This window comes from Heliconius melpomene, chromosome 13 (genome assembly GCF_056956725.1).
Source record: "Heliconius melpomene rosina isolate 202511_hmr_F chromosome 13, ASM5695672v1, whole genome shotgun sequence".
Taxonomy (NCBI): domain Eukaryota; kingdom Metazoa; phylum Arthropoda; class Insecta; order Lepidoptera; family Nymphalidae; genus Heliconius; species Heliconius melpomene.
The window spans coordinates 18243612-18256187 of NC_140401.1; the positions used below are offsets into that span (position 1 = coordinate 18243612).

General features: G+C 34.0%; 1 protein-coding gene across 2 annotated transcripts in view; it reads right to left on the minus strand.

The window, feature by feature from the left end:
* Positions 1-12576, minus strand: part of LOC146533242 (uncharacterized) — a 70741-nt gene that overhangs the window by 47458 nt on the left and 10707 nt on the right. For both annotated transcript variants that reach the window (XR_014878646.1, XM_085196291.1), the window contains exons 2-6: positions 7500-7592; positions 6338-6428; positions 5910-6039; positions 5355-5497; positions 2917-3044 (exon numbers count right to left, since the gene is read on the minus strand). Coding sequence is in view for 1 of the 2 variants with exons in the window: in XM_085196291.1 (XP_085052417.1) it covers positions 2917-3044; positions 5355-5497; positions 5910-6039; positions 6338-6428; positions 7500-7565 (558 nt within the window). In the remaining variant the exon portion in view is untranslated. The remainder of the gene's footprint in view (positions 1-2916; positions 3045-5354; positions 5498-5909; positions 6040-6337; positions 6429-7499; positions 7593-12576) is intronic.

A 12576-nucleotide genomic window follows, 5' to 3' on the forward strand; every position in this document is an offset into this window, starting at 1 on the left:
TTACAAATATTGATCTACTATAAACTATTAATATATATACATATACATCATGTTCCCTTAATATAATGAAGGGTGACCATTATTGCGGATATTTTTTTTATTAATTATATTGAAAAATACATTTCAATGAACTCTCTCTCTCTTCGTCCTCTACTTGTTTGATTTGACAAGGCTTGCCGCAATTTTTTTTTTCTCACGCAGTTTTTAATAATTTGCATAGGAAAGAAATATATATAATACAATTATAATAAACAAAACTAAGTTAGCAAAATAAATTCGAAGAAAATCCGACAGTAATGCCGACTAATAAACGCTATTTACGGTTTATGACCAAGAGTAGTTGGCTATTTTTTACTATAGATAAACATTTTGCGGCGCGATACAAAGCAAACCAAATGCAATAAAATTATTTTCGAAGATGTATTGTTTCTAAATGCAATGAAAGTGCAGATGGCCAAATGAGATGTTTTTGAGCATATTACTTAGTTACTTACCTTTCGTTTTGGAGTAAAGACGTTTTTACTTGACAAAAATGAAGATGTGTTTTTTGTGCGGCAGGAGTGAAAATGTGATAGAATTTAACAAGGAATCTCTCCAAAAGTGTAAAATTATGTTATTGTTTCGCCAAAAAATGAATTTTAAATACAGTGACATTTTTTTAAATAGTGACACAATGCACAGTTATCATTTACAGTATTACAAAAAGTTCATTGTTTTAAAACAAAAATATAAAGAAGTATTTTTTAATTATTTTCTAATGCAAAACGTAAGTATACTTTAATATTTAATATTATATAGTTTAATAAAATGTAGACAATTGTGGCCGTGGGAGTTGCCTCAGTTTTGATTATACTAAGTTTCCCTAACTTAGTATAATCAAAACTGAGGCAAGAGTTAGTGAGTGATTACGCTTTATTATAATTATAAGAACAATTCTTTCAGACCTAAATACCTTAAAAAATATCAGCATAGACGGAGAAGTTCTTGCTAGCGACATTTTTTTATCTATATTTTTTAATAGTGTTTATTAGTTGAATAGTTTTCATTTACTTTGCAAAAACGTAAATATTCGTACCAAAAAGATGGGCGCCATAGTTCTTTCTACGGATACGGACGGCGTTGTCAAATCAAACAAGCAGAGGGCGAAGAGAGAGAGAAAGATTGTTTATTGAAATGTAATTTTCCACATTTTCTTAATTAATAAAAAAAATATCCGCGATAATTGTCACCTCTCATTATATTAAGGAAACATGTTGTAATTAATACCTTATAGTAGATCGATATTTGTAAACATTTACTTAATTAGATAATTTAGTTGTTTTAAATAATCCTTTTATTTAACTAAATATTATTATTTATAAAATAAATTTTGCGAAGACTCAATATTATGGATTATTATTTTACTTGAAAAATAAGAATGATTTCATCTTTAAATAGTTTTCTGCGTGTACTTAATATGATTAAAATCATCATTTAACAGTTGAACAATTAGAATAAACATTGATTTTAAGATTGACCTTCTATTATATAATATTTTACTTTAAAACATAAGGCAGACTGCGCATTTCATCGTCTATTCTCATAGTCAAACGGAACCGGAATAAAATATTTCAAACGCTGGCAACCCCTGTTTGCGGCAGGAATTTTCCAGGCAACCCTGTTTTATAGTGTTCAGAAAAAAATAAGCTTTAATTTGATATATAATTCATTAAAAAAACACATGAGTGCAAATTATTAACATTTAGTGACATGTTTAAACCAGGCAACCCTAGACTTGCGGCAGACTGAGAGCTGGCAACCCTTAATTTTCCAATTCCTTATGGGATTATCTTTCAAATGATGTGCGATTCATATAAAAAACGTATTGGTGCAATTTTCTCCAAAAACGAGTTACGAAAAAATGTAATTAAAGGTGATTGCGGCAGGATTCTTCCAGGCAACCCAGGTGTAATCTGTTCTACTAATCATGTATTATTCATTAATATAGGTTTAATTAAGAAAACTGGTATATGCAGGATTCAACGGCCGGATCCCAGTCTATTAGTTATGTAGCTGTATATCTATTTCCTGTACAGAATAAATGAGGCCGTCATAGCGCGGCATTAGACCGTTTCACTGTAAACGCGACGGTGTGAGTTCAATTTTTAATCGGTGGAATTAATTATTTTTCACATTTCCTCGCTATAGGTAACAAGACACAGCTCAGCGTTGAGTTACGCGGATCTAAACGCAAGGCCTCGAAACGGAGTGTCTCAATACTAGGATGCTTTTGCTTTTTATGTAGGCATATTGGACATACTGCGTGAAACCAAAAAAAATACTATAAAAATATAAGAAAACATAGCACAAAAAAATCATAATTTAAAATATTAGAATAGCTTAAATTTTTTATGTATTTTCAATGACAAATTTGCCTTTATGTTTTTTTTTACAAGTGTGTAATATTTAAATAATAATATGTTAACGCTATACAATTCAAATTAGTATAATCTAAGTATATATTAGCACAGAATATGAGTAAAGTCATAAAAATATACGAAAAGTCAAGGCTCTTTAAACATATGCAAGGAACATTTATGTGTTAATATTTTTAAAATATATTAGTAAAAATGTAGATGGCTAATTATGTGTAGGAAAAAGTTCCAATAAATCCTTTATAAGCCTCCATAATGTAAACTATTATCGGGCTTAAGCTTACTTGTTTTCCGCCCATACTTAGAGACATTGCGTATTGAGTATCGAAACTAACCGTCGCGCTTTGTCTCGTTACCACAGCTATTGTTTCCTATAAAAAAATCAATCCACCGAGTGGGAAGCCAACCTACAAGCGTCGCATTTACAATTTATTATTATAAAATAAATCGCATATTTATTTGTTGTTTGTATGATATTTAAACTAAAAGAAACATTCCTTACTCCTTCAAGACCAATATCAGCGTCGAGGATGCTATTTGAAACGTCTTCGGGTATGTCCAACTCCTTAACCAAGTATCTTTTCATTCTTTGAGGGTTTCTAAATATGTCACTCACGCGTAGACCATTTTCTGAAACATAAATATGTTTATTTTAGCTACTAACATAGTGAAGGTGAAGCCTCTGGAGGCTTTGTTATTTAGTTATACAGCGCATCAGCCATCACCTGAGTTTACCTAAACAATGCTGCGCTTTCTCTTGTTACCAGTGCGGGGAAATATTAAATTTCCCCGAGAGGGATTCGATTCCTAGTACAAGTAACAAATATCTCGCTGTATCACGCATATAAGGATATAATACTATATACAAGAAAATATAGGACCTATTGTTAAGACCACTGCCTTCGAGATATTACGTGAACAATAGCGCTTTGTTTTGTTACCAGAGCGAAGAAATGAAAATAATTCACTCCCTTGAGTGGGTATCACATTCACAACCACGACTAGCCTACAGCTTTATAACATTGGTAGGTACCTATAGATGCAAAAAGCAGTTTCTATTATATTTATTATTACTGTTTATAATTTATAATACGAAATATTAAAACAAAGATAATAATAATAATAATAAATAATAATAAGCTTTATTTCAATTCCATACAGTGATACATTTATAATTATAAAAATTTAATCATTAGTATATATTTAGATTTAATAAGTTTTGTTATTATTTAATTTATTGATTGTTATATTTCATGTCATTTTAAATTATTCATTATTTTAATTATTTGTTAATTGTATGGACCCCTTTCGGGTAAAAGCCTTGGGGGACCAAGGAATGCCACGACTCTCTATCCTTAGTTTTGTCCAGCCAACTTCCACCCGCCATCGCTACTATTTTGTCTACCCATCTGGTTTTTGGTCGACCTCTTGCTCTGGAGCCTCTTGGCCCTGACCACCTTACTGACCTTAGGGTCCATCTGTCATCTTGGTATCGAGCTAAGTGGCCCGCCCACTTCCATTTTGCCTTCAGCGAAAAAGTCAAGGCATCGCATACTTTTGTCTTTTTTCGGATGTCAACGTTTTTAACTTTGTCTTTTAATTTTAAACCTAGGCAACTTCTCTCCATTCTTCTCTGGGTAGTCTGAATTTTATTCCTGGTTTTCAGATCATAGGTCCAAGTTTGACACCCATAGGTGAGGCATGGCAATATTGCTGTATCCATCACTATTTTCTTGGTCGACAGAGGAAGTTGAGATTTGAGTATTTCCTTATGGTTCCAAAACTTATTCCAGGTAATTGCTACTCGTCGGTTTATTTCTTGACTGTTTCTTTCTTTACTCAAAGACATCTGTTTGCCTAGGTATACATAGTTTTTTACAAACTCGAGATGGGGGTTTCACTGCGGTTCGTCATAACTTTTGTTTTTTCCAGGTTCATGTCTAATCCCACTTTCATGCTGGCCTGGTTTAAGTCGTTAACCATTTTATTTAATTGACAAGGGGTTTCTGAGAATAAAATTATGTCGTCAGCAAATCTAAGATGACTTAAGAAGTGCCCGTTCATATTAATGCCTTGATTAAGCCATTGTCATTTTTCCATTACGAGTTGCAAAACTGCTATAAACAATTTTGGGGAAATTGGATCTCCTTGCCGGACTCCTCTCTTTATGTTAATTTCTTCTCCCACTTTATCTAGTCTAACTCTACTTGTGGTGTTATTGTAAATGTATTTTAGAATATTAATATATTTTTCTTTTATTTTAAGTGCTTTCAGCGACTCCCAGATGCTTTCGTGTGAAATTGAGTCGAAAGCTTTTTTTGTAGTCTATGAAAGCTATGTATAATGGTTTGTTAAATTCTAAATATTTTTCTATCACCTGGTCTACCACTTGGATATGATCAATCGTGCTGAAACCACTTCTGAATCCAGCTTGTTCGATAGGTTGGTGTGCATCGATGACTGGGGCTATTCTTTCAAGAAGACAGGACGAAAATAATTTGTAAAAACAAGACATGAGGCTTATGGGACGGTAATTGCCTATGTCAGCTGGGTCACCTTTTTTATATAGTAGGATAATTTCAGATTCCACCCAATGGTGCGGCACAGCTTCTTCATCAAGTATTTTATTCCACAGGATAGTGATTGGTGTCAATAGTAGACTTTGCGACCTTGAAGCATTCGTTTGTAACCCCGTCTAGTCCTGGGCTTTTCTCCGGTTTAAGTCTCATTAGTTGTGTCAGGATTTCTTTTTCTGTAAACTGCTGTATTGGAGAGGTGTCTGTACAACAGTAAGTAGCCACGTTTTGCATCGGTGTGTCTGATTGACTATATAGGTTAGTGTAGTAAGCGGTAGCAGCGTTTATAATTTCTGTGCGAGACTTACATTTTTTATGACCTTTCTGGAGAGAAGGGACCCATGTTTAAAACAAAGATACTAACTAGATATTTGCTCGAACATAGGATGATCTGCCACATCGGCGAGCGAAGCTAGCAGTCGCAGGGCATGTGGCGCCGCGCCCGCCGCGCGCAGCACGGTCGCGTTGTCAAACAGCGGCTGCAGCTGGTGTTGTATTGATGTTAACCTGGGAACCAAATATTGGGACTTAAGAGAGGCAAGGAGGAACTCAACACCGGTCAATGTCTTGTTAGTAAAGCTAGGAAATGAAAAGAATTCACTGTGCCGAGTGGGAATCGAGACCACAGCCATCGCGTTTACAGCCACATGCCGTGCCGATAGTCTCAAAAAATCTGTCTAGTGTGATTTCGACTCTCCGTAGTGTAGACGTAACGTAACGTAGACATTCCGTACGAAATGAACTTATATATATAAGTCTGTAATTATTACAAAGGGATCTTATAAGGATCAGTCATTTCCTTTAGATTACGGAATCCTAAAGACATAAGTTAGTAAATATTTTGCAATATTTAAAATAAATATAAACTCCCAGCTCTATAAATATTTTTCTTTAATTTAATACTAAGAACTGGCTATACCTAGATTTTTCATACGTCGGTACTTCCTCGAACTCGTCCATAAGCGCGCACTCATTGTTCACGTTACACACAAACGATTGTAGGAAGTTCAACATGCCCGCGCTGGGGAGCGCGCGAGCTGCAAACTGACCTAAAAACATAAACATTACATGGATTCTATTTGAAATAACTAGTATTTAAATATTTTTTTTTTCAGCTTCACATTGTATCCCGCACACGGCAGGGTAGGGAATTCGCTCAATTCTCGAGGAATTGCGATTTGCGTGTGCGGCGTTTAGTGGCGAAACTCACCGCCGCGCTTTGCCTTGTTACCAGAGCGAAGAGATGACAATATTGGGAGAAACTGCAAACATATTAAATATTTAACTTCCCCGGCTAGCCTCTACAAAGACAATATTTTCGTAAAGAGAAATTGCAAAAATACTTGCATGTGGGATAGTCCTTGTTGTCTATGTTCATCCTAACTACGTACAGACTGAGCGTCACGAGCGTCGCCCACGCTATGCCAGCCAGTGTTATCTGAAAATTAAATTCATTATAATTATCGAGCATGCCATTTAATAATCTTAACTAAGAATAATTAACTTAAATAAAATAATATTTTTAATTAGTGTATTAGGTGGACAGAAATTGAAACCTAGTATCAAGACATTCTATTCTGTTCCCTCCGCACAAATTCGAGACATTGTGCGTTGAGTGGTGAAACTCAACGCCGCGCCTTGTCTTTTTACCAGAGAGAGCATTGAAATGAAATCATTTACGCGAGTCGATCAAGCCCACAGCCGTCCTGTGAATAGTTAGTTGTACTAGGCTCCGACGGACTCTGGGCAGACAAATGATACCAACATAGTAAACCCATTTGTGGCCGCCGTGGCAGCCAGGGGCAGCGTCTGACTGCCGATATGGATTGGAGGTACTTGGGATCACACTACACAAATATCTGAAATTTGGGTAGAAAGGATAGAATAGAGTGTCTTAGCACTATGTTTATGTGCGTATATGCGCGATAAGTCATGAAGGCGAAAATTTAAGTAGAAAATCGACTGGTCAAATATCCGTCATATCATTACTAAAACAGATTCAAATATATTTATAAAATATACTTGCATATGATGTATATTTATAAAACAGCTCGCTCTGGCTGACGTGATGAATCATCGCTGACCGCTGTCAAACATTAACTATCGACGCACACTATTTGGCCCGAAGTTTTGTATTGTACGTTAACTTTTAAGTTAAATTTCGCAAATTCTGACTTAAAATATAAAAACAGATGCCGTCGTTACGCAGTGGCAGTGTGGTTGTGGATTCGATATCCACTCGCCTCACTCGGGGGAGTGACGTGACTATTATCTAGAATGGATTGGAAGATTATATTTAATTCTATTTAATTACCCTGTTCTAACGTTGAGTTCCGCCATTGAACAAGAGATTTGCTTTGGATAACTTACTATATTAGAGATACAATGGAAGGCTGGCCCTCGTCGAACTTCAATGGAACCTCAACCACTGCGTGTATAGTAAACGTTATCAGATCATCTTCATTGATGTGGAGTAGGAACGTTATTTATTATATATTGGTATACAAACCGGCTTCCTCTTGCGTATAAGGTAGTCTTTCCACAGCAGCAGGCGTAGCTGCCGCGCGCCCGCCATGCTGTAGATTTGTTACGAACACCATCACTGTAAAAATAGAAAATATTTAAATATTTATAGAAATATGAACATAGCGGAATAGGTTCCTTCTGCTTACCCTGCTATATGCGGGAGACAAATATTACTTTGCTTCAAAATATTGGATACGCGACCTCCTACTATAATTCATAGTACAAACTAACGACAAAGATGAATAAAATAAAATAAGTACAAAATTAAGCAAAAAAATCATATTAATATGTATTTATAATAAAAACTAGCATTGATTTAAAACAATGACTCTTCCTATAAATCAAAGAGTTGTATCGTAACTCATTTAACAAGTCACGGTCACGTGTTCGACTCCCGGAAATGGCAAAATGCAAAGAGTATTCATTAAGGATGCCAGTTGGTTATTATTTAATACTTTATCTGAAGGACTTTCTTCAAGCGAAACGATGTCGTCTATTTACAGTAACAGTAGGTACGTATGTATGGTGTACGTGCAAATCACTTGTAAATCTTGATAATTGTAATTTATTATATTTTTTTTATCTTCAGGAAACACCTCAATCACGGAGGCGGAGTGATAAATTGTGATATCACTTCGTACCAGGTACCAGGCCGTCATGTTGCAGCAGGAGTAAAATCATTCCTCTGAGTGGGAATCGAACCAACAACCTTCTCCTTTTCAACATTTCATTTCTTCGCTCTGAGAACAAAACAAAGCGAGATGTTGACTTCTTCTACCTGTCCTATTTATTAAGGTAATTTTACACTAGATTCCTGTTCCAATTACTTTTGTAGTTTAAAGCTAAGACACAAGTTTGCTTGATACCAAACAATACAATTTGTAGAGGACTTTCCAAATTATTTGAGAAAAGCAAGACAAAACATAACGCTAAATAAATTCTAATTCTTATAAACTCTATTTTTTTTCTTTAAGATGCAATGACTATTTATGTTTTTTGTTATAAATTGAAGATTCAAATTCAGAAATAAGTGTGACGTTTTTAAATATTTATACTTACGTCTACAAATATAATTAAACCAACGGACGCGCGCAGCTTCGCCTGCTTATTTGCGCCCTGAGGGATGAATAAACCACGAAACACGAGCTCAATGAAATATTTTTAAGAGTCAATTTTATAAAAGTCGGTGGTTATTTAAAGATTATTCCTTTCACAGTTTCAACCTTTTATTTATATCCTTAGGGAGTGAATTATAATATACAACGAAACACGTGTCGAATGAAATATTTTTAAGAGTTTGAATTTCAAATTTTATAAAAATCGGTACCGATCGTCAATTTCCTCCTTTATTTAAAAGCAAACTTCACCCTCACGCGTTACGACTCTACTCAAGCCATAAGCCTCCATGTAGTTGGTCAAAATTCTTCATTGGTCAAATAAAAGTCAAAACAAAATCTCTTAAAATTCTGTCAGCCAATCCTAATTCTACAATAATAATCAATAATTAGTGTCTTCTCGATCGTCTCTTCTGAACTGGCCATGTTATCATACTGTAAACAGTTGCTACAGATAATAATATTAAACCTAATCAAAGTACATCTATGATAATGTAGTTTCCATTCTAATTGCTTCCTTCGACATTTGTATATATGTATATAGATATGTGAAAACTTTAATTTTTAATCAAAGTATATATTTCAATAAATATATATAAGCACACACATTAATATAATAATAAACATAGAAAACCTTGAAATACCGAAAACCTTAAAATCATTTTATTATCACAGGTGCCGCAGGCAATAAGCACGGTGACAATAATATTTAATATGTATAACAGTTATTTTCAATTAAATGATATTTAAGTACTTAATTTACTTTCTTTTATCGAGATTTATATTTGTTTTATTACTATTCAAATTTTCTTCGTTATCTTAGAGATTAGTACCAGAACCCGTGTAGAGTGAAGACACTGGTGGCGGAACTTAACGCCGGGAAAATAAACCCATTCAAATACAATCATTTAAACGAATGTAGATAGAATTCACAACCATCACAACAATTTATTTCATGGTAAATTCATTTCAACAATTTATTCAAACATGAACACGAAAAAAGCGCGAACGGAGGAGTATGAAATTTGGCACACTTCCCTATAGTTTCTATGTAGGAGAACTGCAGCTCGCTAATATTTTTCAATAATAATACTTATAAAATATTTAAAATCAATAAATAAAACATTGCCATGCATTTGACAATATTTACACTTTTATGTTTATAACGTACACGTTGCTATGGCAGCGCCAACGAGTATAAGCGTCAATTGGTTCTCTAATTTCTGCTATTATTTCTTTAAAACTTTAAGCATGTAGTTTGTAACATGTGCGTGTACAAACAGACAAATAAAAAACAAAAAAAACATACATTTTTCTCTTATTACATTTTTTTATCACTCTAAAGGATTTTTTAAAGTCTATTTTACGTACAGACCTTTTTTGCCTACTTTATTTTTATTTTGCTATAAATATTTTTAGTATTATAATAAAATATTTTTATTATTACTAAAGTGAGAATAATAGTACGTACACCTAATTATTTAATTATTTTACGAACGACTATGCATACAGCTATGCTATAAATAACACTGTAAGTTATATTAATTATTAATTGGGGACAGTTGTGGCACAGGGGTGCAAAGTGTGACGAAACGGAGTGTCTTAACACTAGATTTCCTCTGCCTACCCTGCTGTGTGCGGAATACAGAGTGAAGCTGATTTTTTTTTTGGTATAATTTTATAAGCGTCTGAAATTTTATTACTTAATTGGACCGCCGGTTCTAGGACGGTATTCAAGAAGTGCTTAGGTTCGACTCCAACTATGTTCATTTTTTTTTACGTTTTCTAAAAATATGATTTTAGAATATTATTCTTAATTCATGCAACACAATATTGCATATACTCCACAAACCTCCTAATACGGCATTACATATATTATACAAAGTGTCGGCATCACCGTTGCCACTAGACTAATTACACGGTCTTAATTCCATTATGACACATGACATATTCTAAATAGTCGAGGTATCGATGCCCTGGATGTCATATATCCTATAGGCTTCCCCAGTAAATTAACTATTTAATACAATATATATTTTTAATTTGAACCAGTACTTCAAGAGGTTAGCGCGTATAACGCAAACAAACTTTTCAGCTATTAATTTTTAGTACAAGATTAAAAAAATATTTTCAGCGATACCTCAAGTCAGACTTGAATTCACAACTAGCGTGGACAGGTACATAAATAACAACTGCGCCACTACGGTCAGACAGTGTCGTTTACATATTGATACTGCAAAAACCCCTTTGTCGACTAATATTACTTGTGTCACGTTTATTATGTTTATTAGCATTGAAATATTATGAAACGTCAGACTGCACAAATATTTATTTGAAATTTAAACAACTTAATATGACATTTACGTAAAACAAAGGTTACAGATGCAAAAAATGTTCATAACCTATAAGCTGTAACCTGTAAGCTGAGATGTCGGTTGTGGGTTTGATTCCCAATAGGTGGAAAATTTTTTTTGGCCCTGGTAAGAGGAAGAATCGCGACGTTTACTTTCGATGTCACAAAAATTGGCTGGAAAGTAGGAAACGGAGTGTTTTAACACTAAGTACACCACCATAAGCAAGAGAATATATTTTTTTTGTGTTTTATTTAATCGGCAGTATGTGTTGCAACGTGATCTGTGAACATTCCTACGTGACATTTTATATACAACACTTCGATAAAGAATCAAAAGACGATAAACACGATGTGGACTGTCTGGTGTAGTAGTCTAGTTGGCACTGGCTAACAATAGGCTAACGGCACTCATATAGATCTTCCAGTCTTTTATCGATGAAAGACCACGCATTACTGAACATTTTACTTGGCTCTCTATATCACATTCACAACTCTTTTATTACATACATTAGTCGCAATGACGACTTGATGTTCCCTCATTTAACAGTTTTGTTCAAAATTGATAATGACCGTCATAGTTAGTAGTTTTGAATAGATTTGTAACTAAATAACCGAGACGCGTTCTCGAATGATTGTTGTGTGATAACTAACGACACTATCACGTCCACATAATAGGAGTAACAATAAAGATTAATACGTTGATAGTCACTAAATACTAATATTTTTAAGATTTTAAATGTTATTTCAAACTTAAAAAACTTTTTTTAAGAAACTTTAATTTGAAACTGTCGAAGTGGTTGGAGCCCTTAAACGGATTCCAAGAGGCGCAGGTTCAAGTCCCGCTATGTTGAAATTTTTATGGTGGTCATAAAGTATATGCTCGGATCTTTTTTGAACTAATGTTACCAGTGATTAAATTTAATACCCATACAGAATAATGACATTAATATATAAACATAACATAATATATTACCACGAGTGCCGCAAATAAACGAAATACACGATCTTCTATATAACACATTGTACGAGCACCTACCTGAACTAATGTGACTTCATTCAATTAGTAGTTCATTAAATGAGGTATACATGTAATAACTTCGTCATTATAATTCGGTAACGGAAGACCATTCATGTTAATTCAAACTGAATTGTGTCGTATTATCTAAATAATAGTACCTATCGCAGAGCACTAGTGTTTTTTTAGGAAACTATTTGGTTAAAATTAGATGACGATTAAATAGCTCACAATTAAACTTATATCTTTATTACAGGCAATTGTCTATTACATAGAGGCCAGTCGTGGTGCATGGGCACATGCATGTGACTGTAATACCGACTGGTTGTGGGTTCTCGCGGAGATGAAATATTTATTTATATTTATATTTTAATTGTTTCCCTCTGGTGTTGAGTTCTGCCTCTCAACACGCAATGCAGAATTCGGCAGAAACAGGGGAACGATAAGACATTCACTAGGTTCCCTCAGAAAACAGCGTGAAGAATTAAATTGTGAGCCTTTAAAAGTTCAAAGTTTAATTGGCAACGCGTCCTATGTATTTATAATAGTAAAAATATACTTAAAGAAATTACAACGT